The sequence below is a fragment of the Chaetura pelagica genome, unplaced genomic scaffold (assembly GCF_000747805.2).
Source record: "Chaetura pelagica isolate M959 unplaced genomic scaffold, ChaPel_1.0 scaffold1407, whole genome shotgun sequence".
Taxonomy (NCBI): Eukaryota; Metazoa; Chordata; class Aves; order Apodiformes; family Apodidae; genus Chaetura; species Chaetura pelagica.
The window spans coordinates 236,633-261,296 of record NW_009953954.1 but is presented as its reverse complement, the minus strand read 5'-3'; the positions used below and the strand labels follow the sequence as shown (position 1 = coordinate 261,296).

Genomic DNA, 24,664 nt, shown 5'->3' with positions numbered 1-24,664 from the left:
GAGCGCGGGGGAAGCCGCAGCGCCGGGCGGATCCGCCATCTTGATTGGGGGCAGGGCGTGGGAGCCCCGCTCTGGGCGCCATCTTGAGTCCGGGCAAAGCCCGCCGAGCGCCTCGTGCCGCCGCCGCCATCTTGGCTGCGGGCACGGAGCCGGGCCGGGCCCGGCCCGGGGGAGGGGGCGCCGCCGAAATTGGGCTAATTATTCAGCACTGCCAGTCTGGGGACTGCTCATGGCACTAGACAGCATTTAGCAGCTTTATTTAATGACAAAGTGGGTTTAACTGCAGCTACTGTCTCAGGGATGACCTAGTGGGTGAGAGACCCGCGGCACGACCCGGCCCCTCCGCTCCACACCAGGGCCGGGGTTTTCCTCAGCTACAGCCCTGGCTCCATTTGCTGACCAAAACAGTGCATTTTCCAGCCAGGTGGACCTCAGTGGTGAGTTAGATAAGATTGTTTCACTCTAAACGTGTGTATTTGAGTGTAGGCCTTGACTTCTGCAGAGATTTAGGTAAAATCCATGGATTTCACACATTTGGGGATTTTCAGACCTCTAGAAGATTTCCTTCCCAGGTGCTTGGCCACCCATAGTGGATTTAAGCCCATTGCAATGGACTTACCTGTGTTAGATACTTTCTCTGGCTCCCTTCAAAATAATCCCCAAGCTCCTTCATGTGCTACAAGATGAAGGCTCCTAAAAAAAACCTAAGGGAGAAGGGAGTGTCCATCTGGTTCCTGCTGTAGATGATGCTGGAGCGTTTACTTTGTTCCTGTTCAGGAACAGGCACAGGAGGACCCTGGATCCTGATGGAGGCCTCACAGATCTTGGGATCTTCCATCAGGACATTCCTGGTTCCTCTCCACTTGCATCATTCTGTAAAGCAGTTTGGTTCCATAGAGGAATACTGCATGTCTCTGTTTAAATATAGAAAATATTTGTTTGCTGGGAATTTTACTAGCAGTTACTCATTTTCTTTGCTTCACTTTGCCATCTGTTGACTGCAGCAGAAGAATTAATTGTCCCAGACCTCACTACAAGTCCCTTGTGTAGCCTTGAATCAAATATCAAATGTCCAGTCCACATTGATCTTGGCTTCATTAGCTGCACCCCTGTTTTGAGCGTTTCCAGGCAACATAATACTGGTCTGACAGCAGAAAGGATCTTTCCACATCTCACCAGCACTCCCACTTTTGACATTGTTGTGAAAACATTTGTAGAGTTCTGCCAATCCACCTCCATTGGCCCTGGTGAGCAGCAAAGCACTGGTACAGATCAGTGCCACTGGTGGCACTACTTGAGCTGCAGCACAGCCCTGTCAGTTGTGTCTGAAGGTTCAAAAAAAGGTTTTTAAAATACAGTGCAAATGAAATTCAGAGTTTTATCCTTGGGCAGTGTTTCTGCTTAATGTCAGGTAACTTTGACAAGTACAGACATGCATTTAATATTCCCATTTCTTCCTGAAGCATACTCGAGACACATGAATATGGAAAAAAGTTACAAGTGAAATGGTCTGTTATTTTCTCCCAAACATGTATCTGTTTGTTGGTTCCTATGGGCAGATGCTTTATTTCTCAGAGAGTGGGTAATGCACAGGTAACAGTGTTGACCAGGACCAGACATCAACTTACTGCCTCACTCTTGTCACATCATATGAAATGCAAAAGCTTCCATCAAGCTTGGATCTCAAGAGAAACTGGTCAGTTTATTTCTGTATCTCTGGTTTCTTTGGGTCCCTTAGCCATTTGGCCCCTGCTCCAGCAGTGAGGTTCAAAATGGAAGAAAACCTCTCCTAGTGCCACACGCCCCCTCTGAAACCAGTTATTTTACAAGGAACTGCATATGAAAGGCTCTGCTTCTTTGACAGAGAAGAGATTTACAACTTAGATGAAGCAAAGAATGGGAAAATGGTGGGATTATGTGATCCACTTTAGAGCTGCTGAGCTGAGAGCCTGAGAGATAAAGTGATTTGATCAAAGCAGAGAAGGAATTTAACTCCCATCTGACAAGCCACAAGCACTTCCCTGAACTATGCCTGGTTTTAACTCTCTTTCCCATGGAGGTGTTTCACTTCATCTTCCCTTCAGAATAATCTGGTTTATATAGTGTAGGCAAGAAATCCCTCCAGAGTAGAGGAAGGTATGGAGACAGAATCACTCCTCTTTTTCTTAATATGGGAAGTTTCAGTCCACTGGTAAAGTAATGTAAAGAAGGGAAGCCTGAACATGATGCAAAAACATTGAAAAAAAATCATGAATGCCAGATACTGGTCACTGCTTTGAACAGTATCTGATTTTTAGAGGTTAGTCACGTTAGACTATTGCATGTGCAGATCTTCCACCCCAAACCATTCTGATTCTGTGACATCCCAGCTGCTTTTTGGGTATCTTTGGGAAGACAAACACAGGTGGATGCCATCAAAGAACCATTCCTTTTCAAAGACCTCTCCTGTGCAATTGTGGTCTAACTTGAAAGACTTTCAAAGTTTGTGCAAGCTCACTCAGACGTTCCAGTTCAAGCAGAAATGCTGATTACGCAACATTTTATCAGGCATTTTCCTGTAATATTAACAGCATTTTTCAGATGCTGTGGTAGCAGCCTGACTAGTGACACTGCTGGGTAATGCAGAGTTGTCTCTGGGCTAAACAGTAAAATACACTTAAGAACAAAATAATACTTTATAAAAAAGAAAAAAGAAAAAAAAACCCCAACCAAACAGCAGCAAGCAAGCAGCTGTGAGAAAGACCTGCCTCTGTATGTCTTTTTGTTTGTTTTGAAAAAGAAACCCACATGAAAATGGCCGTGTGAAAAAAAAAAAAAAAAAGGCGGTGGGAGGGAGAAGGGAAAAAATATGAATCAGCTTCTTTTGTACAATCCAGCAAAATGGTCCCACCCTGCCCCGGGCTCCAGTTACTTGCTAGAAGGGCCTCGACAGGACACACCCAGCTGCTTCTCTTTTTAAACCTTTCCTGCCTATGTTATCTCTTCTCATTCAATTTACCATGCAAGGAAGAAAAACCCTCTGAAACAAAAGACCCTTTTCCTGCCTATGTTTCCCTCCTTGTATTTCTAAAATAGCTCTCGAGCCTGTGCTCCTTTCACGGGACACTTCTCTAGTAACTTTGCAAACTACCTCAGTTTTTTTTCCCTTCTCCTTCCTCTTCCACCCAACGTTTCTATCAGGAGCTTGAAAACAAGAACCCCCCTCAGATACAGTCTCTGCTCAGGAACCCGAACTGCTGTGCAAAATGGTACCTCCTTGATACTGTTTTTAATGACAATTGTTTTCCTGCATCTTCCCTTCCTCCCCCATTGTTCACAGCACCCTGCAAGGTCCTAAACCAGGAAACTCTTTCACGTATAGCTTTGCTGCTAGTGTAGTTCCAATAGCAGGGAGTGCCTCTTTTTGTTGCTTTTATTTATTTTAAGCCCTTTTCAATGAACATGGCTGTTTTGTTTAAAAGAATATTTGCAGCTTTAGCAACAGCTTGGGATACCAGAACATTCCTTTGTGCATCGTTTGTGATGCCACATCACAGCTCTGGAAGTGGTTAGTCTGGAGTTAGCAGAGAAGGAGCAGAGTCACTGCTGCATTTATCAGGCCAACAAAAAAACACACGTGGCCTCTGATGGGCCAGTGAGTGCCTGAGAGTTCAGGAACTGGTCTGGAAGAGCTTGGCAGCCTAAAGTATTAGTAAGAAGGTAACTGATACATAAATTGGTCTGGAATTGAGCTTATTATACCTTCAGTAATAAATAGAAGTAAATGTTTCTAGCCAGCTTACAAATTCCCTAAGCTGGATTTTTATAAGAGCTGTGTCACCACGGCAATTTGAGGCCTCCCTTCCAGGCACGAAGGTGAAAAGCATTTTACAAGCAAGTGTATCTGCACTAGGAACTTTCATTAGTGTTGCCATTGCACCTTTTAACAGGACTGCCAGACTGTATCTACAGGTATGTTTTGTGCTGCAAGTAGTTATATCAACTTCAAATTCTACATATAATCACAAGAGCTCTTTCATTCTTTCTAATCTGTGACAAAATGACTTATCTGTAGCTTTATTCTGCTGTTATCAGCTCATGTTGTTTCAGAACTTCCCTGTCTTGGCTGCTCCTCCCAATGCCTATAGGTGACTCATTTCCTGGGAAGGATGAACCAGCCATTTCCTGGCTGTTCAGCACAGGGCTTGTCTGTGTTGCAGTGGTGTGGTTACAAGCCCATGGCTTGATTGTAACCCCTGCAACTTAGACCAGACCTGCAACTCTTCACTGCAGCCTTCTAAGATAATCAACTCTCAGCATGTGTTGCTTAGGAATCATGGCTTGCTGCTGCTCACCTGGGCCACATGCTCTGTGATTTCGGGCTGTGCAATGAAAATAATTACATATATAACCCCAGAATTTTTGAATTATCTCCTAAGTGCTACTGAGATTGCATATTGGCATTTGGGAAATCCAGGTAATACCCATATTGGTTCCTGTGTTTGACACAGGTTACAGGCAGACTGGGTCAGTCTCTGTGTTGATTCTGTGCCCATGATTCCAGCTCTTTCCTCCAACCTGTGTTTCCAGTTTTCTGAGACACAATTTATTCATACATTAAATTAAGACTCTGACTGTTGTGGGCAGCTTGTCAGTGAGAAGATTGCCTGACCGTTGTAATGCCAGCCTGATGTATCTCAACTTTCTCAAGCAGCTTTTTACTGCTGTCCTTTAAATTACTTTTTTCATCTTCTTACCTACAATTTCATTTGAATGTTTAAATTCATTAGCCTGTCATACATCTGTAATGTTTGGGGAGAAACCCCCCACAATAGGAATACTGCCTCTTGACTCCGAATGTAGCACATGTTGCAGGGATGGTCACTGAATAATTCATAGCCTTAATGATTTATTAATGTCCCAAAGCTGGATACCTCCTCGGTGACTTTCCATTATCTCAAGAAGAACGCAAGTTCCTATCCAGCTCCTCTCATCACCAGCACACGGAGCTGGGGTGGGGGCCAACACAGCCGGTGGGCAGTAGAAACCTCTCCCCTCTGATACTTTTCTGCACAGCCACATTCTTTGGAAAGGAAGGTGGGTGAGGAAGCATGTTAAGCCCTTTTCCAGGGGTGCAAAGGTGAAGTGAGATGCTGCAGTCACCATGTGGGATGTTCTGAGCGTGGGAAAGAGGCAAAAGGGCCCTGACTGGGGTTTGATGCCATAGAGCTGGCCTTGCTCTCTACAAGAAATTTCAGGTTTCTTTTTCCTTGTAAAGTGACACATTCTGAGACAACTGATACAAACAGAGCAAGATTGTTCCCACCCTCTCAGGAAACCTTGCAGGAAAAGCCTGCACAAATAGCAGCAGGGTCATCTCTTTCCTGTCTGATGTGGGATATCAAAAATATGACTTTGGTAACAGTTGTGGACTCACTATGACCTGAGTCTCCTGACCTAGGTGAAGATTTTGCAAGACATTCAAATTCCATCTGTCTAGAAAGTATGAAAGATGACTCTGTGTTTCAGCAAAGTCTCCAGACCCACAGGCAACACTACCCCTAACTGGCTGGTATGAAATTTCCTACTTGTTTATCCTGTAATCCTGACTTCTTTTGTCCTTGGAATAGGCTCTACATCAGCATAATTAAAAATGTCAAACACGCCTGAGAAACTCTCCAAGTTGCTAAAAATGAATGTGAATTTCCTCCCCACAAGCTCGCTTCATCTCTCCCTTACTCTGGCCTCAGCTTTACAAAGTGGTCTGTTTCCAGCCCTTCAGCATACTTTGCATTCCACTGCCAAGAATGAACATTTATTTATACAAACAACCACCCTTACAAGCACATCTCCCCGTGCTGTCCAAGGGCAGGGAAATAAACATAATTTCTCTTCTCTAGCTGCAGTTCTAAGTTTCTTTTTCCTCTATTCAGGGGCATCTTTTTGCAAAGAAAGTTTAGTGCAGTTCTGTCACTTTCCTGTGGCACAAATCTGCTCAGAAATGGACTGGAATGCTCTTTCATTTCCTTACAATGATTTTATTTTATTGCCCTGCAACGATGGTGCCAGTTTCCTGATAAACCCCTTAGGGGGTCTGGATGGCTCAGCAAGCAGGTTTTCAGAGAGGTCTGGCTCACAATGGAGGGCTCTGCCCTGCTCCCAGGAAGGGAAGCCCCAGTGCTCTGGTTTTCCCAAGCCCCTGGTCAAGTTTGCTGCCTTGCACCAACTCCCCCAGCAATGCAGCTGCCCCTCTAAGAGGGGTGGGTGGTAAAGGACAGGGCAGATACCAGGCCTGGAGCTCATTAATTATTTCCCTAGCTTCTCCACTGCTCACCTGTCAAGCCCAGGTATTGTTGGCTGAAACTCCTCACCTCTGTCGTCAGGTTGTCTCCCAGTGCAGCTGCCATTTCAGTGGGCAGCTCTCAGATGCTAGATGATTCCAGACAGGGAATATCACAGTCTGGGCACAGTTCACATAAATGAAAAAAGGGGCCCTAGAAGAAAGCGAGTGGCACAGGCAGAGCAGTAGAAGTGCACCAGGAGATGTGTGTGTGTGTTGCATTTAGCTGTGTGCCAGCCAGCTTCCATTTCTCAGTTGATAGAATTGTTTATATATAATTGTTATATTAATAATATTATTAAATATAACAGTAATAACATTATTAAATGTTACAATAATACAACATTTACGTTGAGAATGTTTGCAATTACATGCACCAGTGAATAAGATAAAGTGGTTTTGTTAGGAACTCTCTCACTGGCATTTCTAAAGCAACCTTCTAATAAATGAAGCATTTAAGCAGTCTGTGAAGGATCCAGGGGAATACTTTTTTATAAAAAATGACAGCAAGGTGATATTTTAGAATACAATGCTATCTTTTTAGGGTAAAACACAGACAGCTTGTTTAACTATATTGCCAAACCAAAGTCAACAAACTACTGCAAATGAGTGGATTAGGAGTTTTTAGTGACTGCTTTCCATGAATCAGAACTAAATATTTTATGGTTCTTACTGCTTTCTTATTAAGCTTGCTGTTGCGAAGTCTGCAAATATGCCTTTACTTTTGTCTCACTATAAGGTATCAATCAATCTTTTTCTTCTCTACTGTGATGCACAATGGAGGGCTGATGTCCTTTAAGAATATCCCCATAACATGCCTATCTATGTGCTCAGGTATTGCTGTGTCCAGGAAGAGGAGCATAATTATAATTAGGCCTTGCACTGATTATCTCATACAGCATCATCACAACTAATACCTGGCAGGAGAGAAAACCCCATGTTGAAGATGCAGCTGGGAACATAGAACTACCTCCCCTTCACCAGCCTTCTTCAGAGCAGGATTTATTCTGATCTTGCAGGTCACAAAAAGCACACCTGGAACACACCAGCACATGTCCCTCCTGGATTCTGCACAAGGCTTTTTTTAAAAGTATTTTTCAAAATTGTTCCCTGTCTCCCCTTTCCTGGTACCTTCTTTCTGACGTCACGCAGGCAGCTGACGGGCGCTTCAGCAGTGCAGCTGAATCCAGCTCCTTGTTTCCACATGGATTCAGGAACAAACATGACCAAATTCATCTGAGGAGGTACAAGGGCTGGACACACCAAACCGCTGTGCCTGCCGCGAGGCCCATGTTGTCACACAGCCTGATCAAGACATCATTTTCCCAGGGCTTCAGCTCTATTAAACACAAAGCTCCAAATGATTTCCTACTCGGATCAAAGATCTGTTTGTTCCAGTGCCACTTAAGTTTAAAAGGCAATACTGGGAATGAATGAAATCTCCCCAGTGGCAGCTGCCAGGGTTCAATTGGTTTGTCAGTGCCATAATTATGCAGCGGACCTCTTCTGTTTGCTGGTCCATATGTTCCTGAAGGATGTTATGCAATGGATACAGTGCAGGGAAGCCTTGCTCCCAAAGCTGACGGGCTTTGGCTTTGTGGTATGAAGACTTGCTTATGTTTCAGATGATGGAAATGTTAAATCTCACATTGTGATTTCAGACTGAAAACCAGAGCTGCTTTTCTTTGATCAAACTTGATGAATGTGTAGGAAAAGAAATGGTGGCCTACATCCAGTATCCTGGAACTAGCATTTTAATATAGAGACTGGCCACTTTAAAACATGAATTACATAGTTACAGCTGGCCTCAGAAGGTGAGCACTCCCCTGGGCTGAGGTGAGGAGCTGCCACTGATCAGTAGCAGGGTTTGGTGTGACCCTTGGATCTAAGAATAAATGCGGCTTCCTGTCCAGCCAGTCATGGCTTCCCCACAGTACTTCTCATCTTTGTAGGTCAGGATCTGGGTGCTGATGACACACGTCTGCTCATTAAATAGCTGTCTCCTTGTCTGGCAGATTGTGCACCAAATTTTCTGTGTAACACACGTGTCTGTGTGGTAGGAGCTCCAGAGTATTAAATTAAGCATTAAAAGAACATTAAGACATGAACCTGCAAAACGTGAAGCCAGGGAGAATTGAGAGAGGTCTCAGTTGCCACAGGAACAAAAGAAACACAATATCCTTTAGAGTGTTTAATATTTGATGGGGTGAGATGCTCAGACAGGAGGGCAGCGAATGCAGAAGGTGGTGACAGCACTGAGGGGGGTGCTTTGTGTCACCACGGGCCTTCATGAGTGCCCTGAAAGGGGCACAAAGGGCTCCCTGTGTGCAGAGCTGTCCATGCCATGCACGGCTACCTGCTCTGCACACACAGCCTGAATTATCTGAACACCATTGGATTAATACATGTCCTTGTTAAAAACAGCACCAACATTGATAAAAAGAGATTCCCAGTGACTGGGCTGGTCAGAAAGGAAAGAACCAGCATCTGAAATTCTGGAGATCAGATGGTGACCAACCTGCTGTTCATGTACTGCAAGCACCTAAAGCCAACAGGAGGGTTTAATGAGCTGAAACAGTCTTCTCACAGAGCCAAGTTTAACTCAGAGGGGCATCTTTGGCTAAATTTTCTTGCTTTAAGGTCAGGGTTTATAGAATACGTGATATTTCTTTTACTGTGAAGATATTAATTTCATACTGTGTGTTGACCAGTTACTTCTGCAACAGCTGGCAAGCTAGCTAGATTCTTCCCTCTGAAGTTTGTCATGAAGGCTGAAGTACACATGTGGTCACCACAGGAACAAAAAGGATCTCAGGCAAACAGAGCAGGGGCTGTGGCAGCCAGCAGGTCCTCTCCTGTCCAGGCTCTGCACAGACAGCTCTGCAGGCCTTGGGGAGCCAGCAGCCTGGGGGCTTTTCTAAGGAGCATTCACTGCATTCACTGATGCCTTAGTCATCTGAGAGTGTCTCCTGGAAGATCCAGGAGGAGACAGCTGGGTTGGTGGTGCAGACTTATTTTCAGAAGTGCCTTTTGTTCACTGGATGTCAGTTATGAATTAAGTAAAATGTGGAGGAAAAATTACATTTGGGGAAAAAAAAAAATCACATAGAAGAGAACATAAGGGGGACACAGAATAAAAACAGGGCCCAGATAAGAGTGAAACAGTAAGAATGGGACAAAAACAGATTCCAGTTAGAGAAAAACACGTCCCAAGGAGTCAGCAGCCCTTGAGACAGGCCTGCAGGACAGATGGAAGGGATGGGAAGAAGCACTGCCCACAGCTTGGGCACTGGAGAAGAATACTTTGAGTAACTGAAATAACTGCATTAATATATTAACAAGTCATTAGCATACTAAAATTCACACCCACAGGCTAGAAGGACCCCGACCAACAAGAAGCCCCCCACTCTTTGAGCAGATGCTGTGAAATTCCTGAGCATTTCCACTGGGAATAGAAGGGAGGGATTAGTGACCAGTCATGTGTGCCAGGGATAGACTAATGTTAAAGTTCTTTCTCACGTCTTTGGATATAAAAGTAGCACCTTTGTTTTGGGAAATGGAGCTTGCTCTGTGGAACGCCCCCCTGCTCCTTGCTCTGGCACTCTGTGTGGATTGGCTCCTTGCACAGCAGGTGACAGACCTGCTTTGGGGACAACATACTCAGAGCAGTTTCAGCAATGAGCTCCAGAGCTGAACTCACCACTGTCTCAGGTTTTGCTCCAATCTGTAGAATGGGCTTAATTGTTTGCTCTTGCTCACACGTTGGCAGGTGTGTTATTCCTGCTGTAGGACAAGGGTTGGCAACCTCCTACAGGTACTACACCGGAGTGTATTTTTCTTTTCCTAATTAGCAGCTAGGTGTGCCAATGCTGGGTTTTGCTGCCTCTCCAGGAGGCAAGATGCCATCCATCTGTGGTATTTTTCATCTGTGAGGCCCTCGGATCCTGCTGGATGCAGCACTCAAGAAGTGGGAAGCAGAAACTGAGAGCCACTGCCTCTTACTGGTGCCTCTACAGAGGGTGCTGGTCACACCAGAACCTCCTGCCTCAAGCATGCCACTCAGACCCTGTGAAATCGAGTGCTCTCAGTGCAGAGCCTTTTGCTAATTGCTTCCATCCCACACAAGGCATCTTCAGGCTGCTTTCAGATCACTTTTCTAAATAACTAACACCTTCTCTCTCCCTTCTGTTCTAGGCTTCCCTGTCCTCTGCACTGCTGTGCTCCCTGGGAGGCTTTCCAGAGCCTCTTGTGTGGCCTTGGAGAAGGTAAGGGGGAGAGTGACACTTCAAAACAAGGACAATGGTAGAAAAGAAAATAGGAGCAAAGGTTCCAAAGATGGGAATCCTTCAAGGCTCCAAATGTCCTGTCAGTATGGCCAGATATCATTGACTAATGAATTTGCCTGCAGCCAAACCCTTGGGTGCTCAGTAAGATGTGTTTTGTGAAGGACAAGTCCCTTTCCTTTCCATGGGCACTGCACCTGTGCTCTCCCTGTGCCAGCTGTGGGCACCTGCATCTGCCTGAGACACCCCAGCAGAGCCTGTAGAAAGTAATCCCACACAGGGGGAACTTTCCCTTTGTTTACCAAGAAAGTTATTTCTTCTACCTCCAGGAGCCATTTCTCATCACATTCTCAGCAAACCTTCATGAATACTTGAGCTGTAAAATGAGAGCTAGCTCTCTGCCTAGTGCTAGAGAGACTGACTTCTACCTACACCCTCAGGCTGAGTCACCAGGGATTTAAAGTGCTTCTAAAAAGGTGAAATCCTCAAGCCTGGGAGGGAGTTGAGGTGTCAGTTGTTAAAATTGTTCTGTATTGTAAAAAAGTAGGTTACTACATCTCATTGTGAACAATTGTGTCTAATTATAAGACACAGATTCACCACAAATGCTCCTTAATAACAAATTTCTACCATCCAGAGTGTGTTACAAAGTGACACGTTACCTCTGGTTTGCGGATGGGTAGTGCAAAGGATGTGTGTTTTGGGTCAGATCAAACCAAGGGGAAGGGGTACTAGGCCCTGACTCACAGCTGTGTTTGAAACTTTGGATGATGTGTCTGTCCTTCAGCTTACAGCACTCATTTCATTTTAGTTTAGCAGATGGCAGGAAAAAATGGTGTGAGCCACACTATGATTTTAGTTAAACTTGAAAAGGCTGCTCAGAAATACTTAAAACTGCAATAAACACGTTGTCAATAAAATGAAGTAAGATTTGCAGCTTCCCCTCAGCAAACTCCCAAACAGGATGTTATTTGTTTGCTGTTTGATACAGAATTAATTCCATCAACAGAACAGAAATTGAAAGAAAGAAAGACAGAGTGAGAGCCTTGTCTGGGCTGGGAGGACAGGGTTGGAGAAGTGTCTGTACTTGGCCAAGGAAGTCTTATCGGTCAGCATTTTTGTGCTGTATTTTTAGCAGTAAAACAGCAAGTTTCCTATAAAGTGGGCATGTTGAGAGGTCAGTAAATCTGTGGTGAGGGCTTTGCACTACATTTTTGCTGTTTCCTTTCTTGTGAGGTGCAAAGGTTCTTTGGCAGGAATAAGGAAGTGCAGTGCGATGGTGCCTCACTGTGAATACAAGTGTAGGAGGACCTTGACCCCACATTAATAGTCATATTTATTCCGCACGGGAGCCGGGGGCAGGGCTCCAGTGCGGGCCCGGCCAGGAAAGCAGGGCTGGGAAGGGCGAGTGAACGGCGCTTTGGGCCAGGGCTGCTGCTGGCCGGGGGCCGAGCACCCTCTGCCGGGGACCGGCAACAAACCAGCACCCGGGGCCAGATCTGCACCATCCCTGTGTTGTTCGAGCCTGGTGCAGCCCAACTCCACGAAACCGTGAGGATTAAAAGTGTTTTTTATAGTAGAAGATGGCAGTGTTATCCCCCCGGTGGCCAAGCTTGTGCTTTATGAAAAACACCACAAACAGTGAGAGAAGCAATTAAGAGCAGCAAACACTCCTACAAGTACCTTCTTGCCAACAGACATCTTCTTCCATTAATTAAGTGAAAGAAGATAATTTTACTACAAATGGCTGCTGGGGAGCAAAGTAAGTTCCCACAGTCAAGTCTGTGCTGATACAATTATATATACTCTTCCATGGCTCAGGACTGAAAAAAAAAAAAAATCCAAGGAAAAGTAGAACACCCTACCTTAAGAATTGTTAGGGAAGGTTCCCCACCCATTCTGCCTGTGCAAAGCTGGTGTAACAGGGCAGCTCACACAGTTACTATCCCCCTTGTAGCATTTTCTGCTCAAGTAACAGATTTGCCTTTCACTGATTTCAGCTTTCCCATTTCTTCCTGGGGAAATAAAGTATTAAGTCCCTATTTATAAAGCTCATGGGTTTGAATTAATTTTTTCCTTTGCTACAGCTGTTTTTAGTGGTTGATTACTGTTTGTTGGACCAGGCAGCCCTTTGCCAGCTGGCTGTGGCTTTTATTAGCTCTTTTAAGGAGACTTGATTTAGAACTCATAGTTACAAGGACAGCAGCTCTGCAACACAGACCCTCGAGAGAAGAGATAATTAAGACTCATAACAAAAATTGTATCCGATTTTTTGAACAAAAACACTCTTGTTTGAGGAATGTGGTGCTGTGGGCTAATATTTAACAGCAGGCTCTCTTCCCTTGCTCAGAGCCAGTGCATGCAATTAGAGCCGACCCTCCATCAGATATACTGGATGTTATTCTCTGGGAGCATCTCTCAAAATGGAGGAATGCTGCCCCACAGCAAGAACAGAGTGTATTTTGGGGATTGTGTTTCTGCAGGCAGGGCAGGAGGTTCTGGTGGAAGGACGTGGTGAGGCAGGAAAAGAGCTGAAGAGGTGCTGAGAAGGCTCTTGTACAAGGGAGGGGGAGGAGAGAAACAAACATTGCAGAGAACAGGAAAAACGATGTGCTGGGAAATGATTAATCCACCCCAAAGGGCCTTGCTACGCAGTGGTGGGACAAGCTCAATGATTTTTGGCAGCCATGAGCTGCTTCTGCTCTGCTCTCAACTCCCGTCTTGCAACCAGATGTGTTCAAGAACAGCTCCATCCCATTCCTGCCCCAGACACCACATCCCCCCCAGTGTCCTTCACTCCATTCCTGGCAGCTCTTGGGCAACCACCCCCTCCTATATGTGTATTTTCCTGGTGTCCCATGTCCCTCCAGCTCTAGTAAGTATTTCTCAAGTGAATCCGTGCTAGGGGAAGGGGGCGGAAGACAAGTTTTAGAACTGCTGCTCCGTATCCTGTTGTTGTCCTACAAGGATTGTTCCAGTTTCCTGCACTGTCTTATCTGGAACTGAAGAGCCAAAGCTCTCATATTTACTTGCTTTGTGTGTGCCTCAGGTTTCTAATCTGTGACATGGATGTTGTAAGACTTAAAGAGGAACACAGCTGGGACTATTAGAGGGTGGAGGGACAGGAACAAAGTGGTTAAAGGGCACTCAGTGCCTATACAATTAATGTCTTTATTTAGTTATCCTGCTTGCTAAGCCTGCGTATGTCACAGAGGGCTTTAAAGGCCTTTCAACATGCCATAATGCTGCTCAGAGTCCACTGAAATGTAGAGAGAGGAAGAGCCAGATGTTTGCACTCTCAGGTGATTCCAGGTATCTGTGTTTGACAGCCTTTACAGGACAGTCAGTTCCAGAAAGTGTTGATAATGTTCTCCCTCCACCCAAGGGCTCAAGCCAGAGACAGGAAAGTCTTGAAGCAGAATAAGCATTTCAATGTTTTGAGTCAGCCTTGAGCTCTAGAAGCTCCTCTGAAGTGCTGTAGACTTGTTTGAAATTATTTGGCCACATTTTCTTGAATACAGAGGTAAAATAAGCATAAACTATGCTGATGTCTTGAAAGCTCACTGTGCAGATCAGATGCATGAGAAAGCAAAATCTTGACAGTTTTTTAAAACACCTTTCCCCCCCCTCTAGTGAGCATAAATTCACTGAACTACAGGTTATATCAGTACACTAAATTCCCTATGGTTTAAAAAAAAATAAAAGAAAATGTTTACCAGACTGCTTTGGAATGTCCTGTTTTTCTGCAGCAAGGTGTGGGTCCTGCATGCACAGTGTCCATTATCAGATGGGAGCCTTTCCTGGAAAGATAATTAAAACAGCATCACTCACAGCCAGGCAGATTCTTAACCAGACACAAGGTTTCAAAACAAATAAAGTATTAAGTCCTATTTATAGAAGCTCATGGGTTTGAATTAATTTTTTCCTTTGCTACAGCTGTTTTTAGTGGTTGATTACTGTTTGTTGGACCAGGCAGCCCTTTGCCAGCTGGCTGTGGCTTTTATTAGCTCTTTTAAGGAGACTTGATTTAGAACTCATAGTTACAAGGACAGCAGCTCTGCAACACAGACCCTCGAGAGAAGAGATAATTAAGACTCATAACAAAAATTGTATCCGATTTTTTGAACAAAAACACTCTTGTTTGAGGAATGTGGTGCTGTGGGCTAATATTTAACAGCAGGCTCTCTTCCCTTGCTCAGAGCCAGTGCATGCAATTAGAGCCGACCCTCCATCAGATATACTGGATGTTATTCTCTGGGAGCATCTCTCAAAATGGAGGAATGCTGCCCCACAGCAAGAACAGAGTGTATTTTGGGGATTGTGTTTCTGCAGGCAGGGCAGGAGGTTCTGGTGGAAGGACGTGGTGAGGCAGGAAAAGAGCTGAAGAGGTGCTGAGAAGGCTCTTGTACAAGGGAGGGGGAGGAGAGAAACAAACATTGCAGAGAACAGGAAAAACGATGTGCTGGGAAATGATTAATCCACCCCAAAGGGCCTTGCTACGCAGTGGTGGGACAAGCTCAATGATTTTTGGCAGCCATGAGCTGCTTCTGCTCTGCTCTCAACTCCCGTCTTGCAACCAGATGTGTTCAAGAACAGCTCCATCCCATTCCTGCCCCAGACACCACATCCCCCCCAGTGTCCTTCACTCCATTCCTGGCAGCTCTTGGGCAACCACCCCCTCCTATATGTGTATTTTCCTGGTGTCCCATGTCCCTCCAGCTCTAGTAAGTATTTCTCAAGTGAATCCGTGCTAGGGGAAGGGGGCGGAAGACAAGTTTTAGAACTGCTGCTCCGTATCCTGTTGTTGTCCTACAAGGATTGTTCCAGTTTCCTGCACTGTCTTATCTGGAACTGAAGAGCCAAAGCTCTCATATTTACTTGCTTTGTGTGTGCCTCAGGTTTCTAATCTGTGACATGGATGTTGTAAGACTTAAAGAGGAACACAGCTGGGACTATTAGAGGGTGGAGGGACAGGAACAAAGTGGTTAAAGGGCACTCAGTGCCTATACAATTAATGTCTTTATTTAGTTATCCTGCTTGCTAAGCCTGCGTATGTCACAGAGGGCTTTAAAGGCCTTTCAACATGCCATAATGCTGCTCAGAGTCCACTGAAATGTAGAGAGAGGAAGAGCCAGATGTTTGCACTCTCAGGTGATTCCAGGTATCTGTGTTTGACAGCCTTTACAGGACAGTCAGTTCCAGAAAGTGTTGATAATGTTCTCCCTCCACCCAAGGGCTCAAGCCAGAGACAGGAAAGTCTTGAAGCAGAATAAGCATTTCAATGTTTTGAGTCAGCCTTGAGCTCTAGAAGCTCCTCTGAAGTGCTGTAGACTTGTTTGAAATTATTTGGCCACATTTTCTTGAATACAGAGGTAAAATAAGCATAAACTATGCTGATGTCTTGAAAGCTCACTGTGCAGATCAGATGCATGAGAAAGCAAAATCTTGACAGTTTTTTAAAACACCTTTCCCCCCCCTCTAGTGAGCATAAATTCACTGAACTACAGGTTATATCAGTACACTAAATTCCCTATGGTTTAAAAAAAAATAAAAGAAAATGTTTACCAGACTGCTTTGGAATGTCCTGTTTTTCTGCAGCAAGGTGTGGGTCCTGCATGCACAGTGTCCATTATCAGATGGGAGCCTTTCCTGGAAAGATAATTAAAACAGCATCACTCACAGCCAGGCAGATTCTTAACCAGACACAAGGTTTCAAAACAAATCTCAACCCCCAGCCCCAAAACCCTCCCCCACAGGGAGCCTGGCTTTGCTGGAAGCAGGTAAAAATTGTGGCAATGCTCAAGATGGATTTTTATTAATCAAATAGAAATATGTCAGCTCAGCCTTTGTGGGTAAACACGTTTCATTTTTTTCCACTCAGTTGTAACTGTAAATTCAGACAGATTCCACTTGACAGTTTCTGGGGAGGTTCTGTCAAGTGATGCAAATAGGATTGGAGCAGGCTGGAGACATACCCTTAGCTGATTACCAGAGCCTTTATTTGGAACTAAATATCAAGAGAAAAAAGGCGTTTTTTTTTTTTTTTTTCCCAAAGAGATCAGGAAAAGGAAGACATGTGCTTGGAGATAAGGAAGGATAAAAAGCATTCCATTTAAAGACCCCTGTGATAGAAATCAAGATGTTCATCTGCCAAGTCAGTAATTTTGTGGCCTTATGACCATGCAGAGCTTCCGTTTCTGTTACCTTTTCCCACACTAACTGTAAGCACCAAATTATTGGCATGAAAGTTACTTTTAGTTTGTCCAAGCAGCTCAGCCCTTTAGGGAGGAGTTGAACTCGAAGATAAAACTCTCTTTAGCTTCAAAAGGGAAAAATGTTTCTCCCATAAGTTTTTGTTCAGCTTTGAGGCACAGCCAGGCTAGGAACAGGCTGTGAGTCCCTGTCCTTGGAGGGTTTGGAGACAGGGTGGACAGAGACCTCTCAGGAGAAAGTTGGGCAGAGCTCGTTCTTCTGTGAGGAACCAGGACAGCTGAAATGGCCATTTGAGGTGATTTCCAACTGTTTTCTACAATCCATTAGGAGTGAGATCTCGGTGACAGGCCCTATACAGTAAGAGGTCAGGAGCTCAAAATGCATTTGCTGCTTTAAAGCAGGGAGTTTTGGTCTGTATTTTTGTTTAAAATAAGCAGCGATTTCAGTAAAAAATAATTTGCAAATCCTAGTTTAGCATGTTTCACAAGCTATTGTACACAAACAGCACAGCATTCTGGGCTGGGATGATCTGTCCTGTCTTGAGGAGCCATAATGAGCAGTTCCTGGGCTGGTCCAGGGTGCAGAAGGGCTGGGCCAGCCCAGCAGGAGCTGCTTTCGTGCCTGCTGCCCCTTCCCCATCGGGAGGACCACAGACGTGCTGCCAGAGCCCTGAGCTGTGCTTTTCTCTTGGAAAAAGGACACTGAGTTCCCTGGTCTGTCTCCTGGGGTTAGAAAGGGCTCTTCCAGGAGGCTTCGCTTTCATTTCCTTCCCTCCAGTGCTGGGCTCAGACAGGCTCCCTCATGCATGGCTTTTCGGTTTTTTCCTGCTTGGAACAATGAAACTTTTGTTTGACAGTTTTGGATGCATATGAAGGAGAGGGTAAGGGCCTGGTTTCCACATCCCTGCCTCGTGTCACAGATGCTGGCCAAGCCCCACAGCAGCCACCAGGCTTCACGCTGTGCTGGTGGCCATCTGGCCAGCCACTCGGTCCTGTCCCTTGCTCCAGGCTGGGCTCCTTGGCCTCTCCTGGGTCCCCTTGGCAGAGCTGGGGGGCAGCGCTGGGCACCTCAGGCACTCAGGTTCCCACAGCACGGCACCTTCCTGCTGTGCACCCACCACGTGCCCTCAGTTTAACTGGCAATAAATCCCTGCAGGCAAACACCACAGTCGTGGATTGCAGGGCAGCCCCAGTCTGTCAGATGGGATGTGCTTCTCCCATGCTCCACAGCTGCTTGGAGATCAGGAGCGTGTGGAACCGTGGCCGGGCTGTGTGCTCCATCCACGGCCAACACGGGTCCTTCTCACCAGGCAGCTGTGCCACACTTAGGCCAGAGCTACTCAGAACTAGACAAAATTCCTGTGTCCACTGTTTTTCACCACCCTTTTACACACACAGCTTTACATTAACAACGGCTGAAGATGCCTGGGGCACAGGCTGCCATCCTGAGCTGCAGTTGCAGGCAGGGTCAGTCCAGCCAGGCTTCACCCAACAGTGAGTGTAGTGACTGATTATTCTTCTCTGACCAGTTACACAGAGATGGTGATGACTTTCTAGGCTACTACACAGAACATTTCCAAACAGATGGGAGAATTTCAGATTTAGTCTCTAGTAAAGATGAGGTACATATGCAAATACTTCTTTTGTTAGGAAACTTCCTCTTCTTTTTACCATTTGGAAAGTCAGATGATGTCAGAAGCTGAACTCTCATCGCTATTTCTGGTACTTCTGTTTCTGCAGTTCACTATTTGGAGAACTGAAAAGTGCTAACCACAGCCTGTGTTCAGAGTGCCAGTGCTGAAGGGAACATCTCCTGGAGCCTGGTTTTCAAAATTCTGTTTCAATATTTATATTTTGTTTCAACTTTGATTGGTACACTGTAGAGGCTAATCCTGCAAATATTTACACAAGTCCAGCTTTCTATATATAGTTCATCAGAGCTTGAGGGGAGCTCACCTTAATGAAGGCAGATGTTCTGCAGGAGTGTTTGCTTTGGGCTAAGCATTGAAAATGTAGTTGCATCTGCTAGCCAGATATTTTTTGGTAATATATGTATATACACACAGACATACATACGTATAGAGACACACACATGTATGATGATTATTGTAGGTTCTGAGAGAGAAAGACAGACTATTCAGTCACTTACTGATCTCCATCTGAGAAAAGGTTCAGTGAGACAGAAAACAGCAACATGGTGAGTATCTTTAGACAATTGTTTCTAAAAGAATCAATTATAGCATTACAATTGTAGATTTAAAAAAAACAATTTTTAACTATTTTGGTTTCTGAAAAGCATCTGACAAACAACTTCATGTATCCAACATCCCTTTGAGGCAAGCAGTGCTGCCATTTTGACAGAAGTATGAGCCCTGCTGGCCATGGGAAGGTGGGAGACTGAGAAGCTGATTCCTAGCACTTTCCCTTACTGTTTTCCATAAGTGAGAACCAAATTGTCTGTAGGCCCAAGCTTGCTGGGATCACAGGACTCAGATTTGCAACCAGAGCAGGTCACCCTTCTGCTGAGCTGTGGGCAGTGGGTGTTGATCTCAGTTCTGCTCTGGATTTGGAGCAGCTGCTGTGGTTCAGCTGGGCTGTGAGATAAACTGAGCTACTTGATCAGGACTCAGAGCCCACAGGTACATGTAAATCATACCCAGAATTAATTCATCATTCCAGGACCATGCCCACAAACTACCCTCCAGGTTTTCAAACTGGACAAATTTATTTATTTTAAAGAATTATCAAATTGGTTTTTAAAAAGAATCATTAGAGGAATCAGTGATCTACAGTTATTACTCCATTTAGAGGGGACTATAAGCAGCCCCCAGGACTGCTATTTTATGCACATCCTCTTTCACTTAAGTTTCTCCAACACATTTTTGCAGAGCGGGAATGTCGGTGATGGAAGGTGCATCAGTGTCAGTTCCCTCCACAGGGATCTCATCAATCTCGTGACCTGGGCACACGCTCATGGGACCATATGTAATCAAATCCCAGCCTTGGAAATGGTGCAGAACGTGGATCATCCTAACAGGGACAATCCTGTTCTGTGGATATGTGGAGCTGGACATGCCTATCACTGGCAGTGTGGAAAATTAGACCAGAGAAGCAGAGAAGAGAATGAAGCTGTAGAAAAGAGAAAGCGGTTGGTATCTTCTGAGACATCATCAAGTGAAGCTAGTTTAAATGAAAAGAGGTGCAGGATGGCCCCATCATTTGAGGGGGCTAAAGCAGACACCGTTAGCACGGGATCATTTAGCAGATCTCCAGACATTACTCAGCAGAAAAACAACAGGGCCTACATAAGGAATCATGAACCATTGCCCAGAGAAAATGGAAAAAACAGCAAATCTATGAACTTGTGCTTTGCAGTGGAGCAGCATCTGTCAGTGCCTGCTGGAAAAGTCAAAACTGACAGAAAGAGGGTGAAACAAGAAGACAATGAAGTTCCACAAATCATCTCTGATGAAGAACAGTGCATATCTGATGAAAATGACCAAGGAGACACAATGAACCAGAATATTCTGTCAGAATCACTAATTAAAGATGTAAATGCTGAGGAGGATTTGCAAATGCAGTGCAGTCAGATGATGGCATTTAACAAGCTGACAGCCACCCAAGCATCTGGCTTTGCCCCTACAAGAAGGTCACCCCTAACACTTCGCTGCAGTCCAAAATCTCCCATCAGTGACCAGGAGAGCCTGAACAGCAGCTTCTTGAGGTCAGGTCCTCTTAATCCTGTGGGGTCCCCAACTGAAACTTGTATAGAAAGGAATTCCTCTGGCTCAGCAATACCAAAGCAACATCTAGAATCTGTTCCTGGTTCCAACATTGAAGAAAAGGCCGAACTTGAGTCACCCACCTCTGTGACATACTTGGACACACTGCGCCTCAAGTTTGGCACACCAGAAGTGGGTTTAAGTGGGAATGTTACTGAAAACTCTATGGAAGAGAGAGAACCCTCAGGATTTGGGCATCCTTCAGCCTCACTGAGTCCAGAGACCAAGAGCACAAACCATTCACCTGCATCTTCAAGCCAATGTAAGTCTGGAGTTTTCTTCCCGGAGGGTTTGTGGGTGTGTGAGTATGTTCTGTCAATCCCTTTCCCAAAATACTGAAGGAGGGTGAGTTCATGTAGCTGCCAAAATTGGTATTGTATCATGAATGTAAATGCCTCTGATTTGGGGAGCTCTGTGCTGGAAGGGACAAAATAGGTTCCTACCTTCGGTGCTCGGCACTTCACTGTTCATGGAGGCGCCCAAACATGTACTTGGCTCTGGCCCAGCCTTAACTACACAGTTTGAATACTTTGGTCTTTCACTTTACTTTGAATCACCACATAGTGTCTTGGCTGTACTTAAGAGAGAACCTGGAGCCCGAGACAGGAACTCAGGTCTCGAGAAATCAAGAGGAAGTAACTGTGAAAGCAGCAAAACAGAAATTGTGGCTGAAACTTGGGCTGCACCAACATCAGTGGCAAAAATCCCAGAGATGGCAATGGGAGCAAAGTTGCAATCCTGCATTTTAAATTACATGAGCTAAACAGATCTCTTAAGTGCTTTTAAGAATTTTAAAATTTTCATACACATGATCCTTGGGATCCTGCTGGAGTGGGGAAGTTATAATTGCTCAGATGTTATCTTGCAAGATACATGGTTTACTGGGGAACTTCAATACCAAGTGCAAGCCACGCACAGAGCAGATTTCAAATTATTCTGAGTCAGAAGAATACGCTGTTTGATGAAGATATTTGAAGCCTGGCTTGTGGCTGATTTAATCCTGCTGTAAAAGAGACATTGTTCACACCAGAAGGAACAGCTGATGTGCAGTGTGTGGACATGACCAAAATGATGGTAGTCTTTTGCAAGTAGTGAGAAAGCCATCAATGAAATCAACTTCATTCATTAAATAAACCATCATATTTTAGGAGAATACACTGGAGCCTTAATGCCAGGTACACACATATTATTAATCTAACGATGGAACATCTCAAATAAAATGCAAATGTCCAGGTTTTTGAAGATGTTATCAAAAAGCCACAAAATTTGCATTGATAATGATTTGTGTGCCTGAAGGTGCTGTTTCACATTATTCCAAGAGAACTGCTGTCTAGTCAGTTTTATGGTTTTTCTGCCAGTATCTGGGTGTAGACATTGAAGCAGATTTTAAACATTTAATTTAAAAAGTAAGAGTACATGTTTTCCATCCAGTGGCTCAACTCCATGGCTCCATCTGGCTGAGAAGTAGCCCCTGACAGCATGTGACTCACTTCCACACACTCAGTCTGAGAAGCCCATTTCATATTCCCCAAACCCCATCCTCTCCCCACAATCACAGTCCAGCCCCATGGCACACTGGGTGTCCAGCCTGGCAGAGCTGCTGTAGCCCTGCCCTGTGCCACACACCATGCTTCAGACTGGCACAGCTGGGTTTAGTGACCATTATTTGACTGTTTTTGTAATTGACAACAATCAGCAGCAGCAGGGACTGGAAATTCACCTGGGAGTGTCTCTAGGAGCTGTTCCTGCCAAGACAAACGGCTTATGGCTCAAGCCAGACCCCTGCATGTATTGATTTACAAGCCCTTCCTCTGCCTGCACAGACCAGTCAGTAACAAAACAAGCAAAAAACCCAGAACAGCAGCACAGGGATGAGGAGAATCCACCTCAGTCCAGCCACAGCATTTTAAAATAACAACTGAGCACATCTAAAATAGCTTGGTGCAAGAAGGGGGATCTCAGGCTGTTGTTGGCTCCAGAACCCCTTCTAAGCTGCCCCTCCTCACTCCCGGAGAAGTCACAGCCAAGCAGATGGAGCTTTTCAGCAATCCAAAGAATTCATTTCTCATGCTACATCGAACTAGGTAGAGGTGGTATTGCCATGGCAACTTGAGAGAGAGCCCAACTGGAATCCTGGCAATCCTTGAAAAAAACAAAAACCCAAACTCTTAAACAAAAAACTTTTTACTCCTCTTTTAGTTCTCCCTCACTATCCACCTCTAATTCTTAATCATTGTTTTTATTTCACAATGACAGTTCTCCTGCCGGAAGAGATTGTTGTAAAGAAGCAGAATGCTTTGAAACACATTTTACATAATGCAAACTGTATTGTACACCACTCTATACCTATTAAATGGATGCAAATCACAAGATCCATCTACAGGCCAACCCCCAGCTGTTCTCCCAGAGCCGAGTTTGGCCCCTGCCATCACCAGAGTAGCTGCACCTTGACAAAAGTGTCTCCTGTCCAGCTGGGATTGCTGGGGCTCCACAGCCAGCACTGCAGCTGCTGCTCAAGCCGCTAGTCCCACCAGAGTGGTCCTGTGATGACCCTCAGGGCCAGCTCCACCACCAGCCAGGGTGAGGATCAACGTCAGGCCAAGCCACCAGCAGCAGCTCCAGTCCTGTGTTGCCATCTGAGAAGGCCCATAGAACTTGCACCAGTGCTTTCCACACTTGCACCTCACAGTGACATTCAGTGATTTAATCTCCTCAGGGACTCATTCTCTCCCATTTAAAAATAATTTAAAAGCAATAATATCTTCAATGTACCTACACAGTAGTAGGCAGGGTCACCAGCCAAGTAATAAAGCTAAAAATAAACCAAAGCTATAAAGGGAGGGGTTAGTGAAAGTCCCAGCATCTCCTATTTACTTTTAAGAGGAAGGTGAACATTGTTCTGCATCTCCTTTTATTCCACTGATCTCCTTGTAAATTCTTGCTAATCTCAAAGCTGTGTCTTATCTTTTAGGTGTATTAAAGAAGTGGGAGGAAAAGAGAAAGCGTAACACTTATCGGATAAAAGTTTTCAAAGACTGGCTGGCTTCTCACTGCCCCACTGAAACACGCAAGATCTGTGAGCTGCCACCTGAGGACCTGGATCATTACCTGGCCTCCTTCTACAGTTCTGCAAAGAAACAGAATGGCAGAGATTTTTCTGCCACTTCTTTGCACTTCTTCCAGAGCAACATGGAGCAATACCTCAAGGACCACAATTACAAGTGCAGTGTGATTAAAGGGCTGGAATTCAGAGCATCTCAGGAAGCCTTGAAATTAAAGCGACACCAGCTAACTCAGAAAGAGAGAGAGGGAGAGTGGAGTATTTTGGAGAACTTGACAGATGAAGATATGGCAAGTCTTCGTAAGGGTGGACTTTTAAGTAAGATGCACCCTGAGTCCTATTTGCACCTAATTTTCATCAATATAATTAGGGCATTTGGGGCAAGAACGCACAGGCAGAGCCGTAATCTGTACTGGGGGCAGCTTGTGCTACAAAAGAGCCAGGGAGAGCTGGAGTACTTGGAGTGGATAGATGAGCTGAAAGAAGAAAGAAATACAGGGGACTCAGGTCCACGCCTCTATGCCAAGCCTGACAATCCAAGCGACTGCCCCGTGGAGGATTACAAGAGGTATGCCAGGAGGAGACCACCAGACATGCTCCGTGTCTGGGACCCCCTGTATCTGGTTCCTAAACCTCTGTTCTCCTGGTGGGACCACGTGTGGTACAGCCGAAAGTCACTCACCAAAGCCAAAATAGAAAAGATGTTGAAAGCTGTTATCCAGCAAATCAAAATGCCTAGAATAAAATCCAAGGAATAAAGGGATACATTTAGTTCCTCCTACACCACTTTTTGGTGGGATTGTTTTTCAAACCAATCTTGGAAAGGCTTGAGTAGCAAAAAAGGTTGAAATCTGGGTAATAACTTCCAACATCTTCTCAACAAGGTTTATGTAATTTTGTTTGTGAAAATTTTGCCGAGTTAAGAAGTTGTGACTGTTTAAAAAAGTTTTTTTAAAATGGCTAACAACTTGGAAAGGTTTTATATTAAGTGTTTTTCCCAGGGTGCT

General features: G+C 44.9%; 1 protein-coding gene across 1 annotated transcript; it reads left to right on the top strand.

The window, feature by feature from the left end:
* Positions 1-14,874: 14,874 nt before the first annotated feature.
* LOC104392448 (uncharacterized protein KIAA1958-like) lies at positions 14,875-24,415 on the top strand. Its single transcript, XM_010001849.1, is given in 4 exon segments — positions 14,875-14,906; positions 19,753-19,825; positions 22,420-22,486; positions 23,568-24,415. Coding segments are annotated over 4 exon segments (1,020 nt in total).
* Positions 24,416-24,664: the final 249 nt, after the last annotated feature.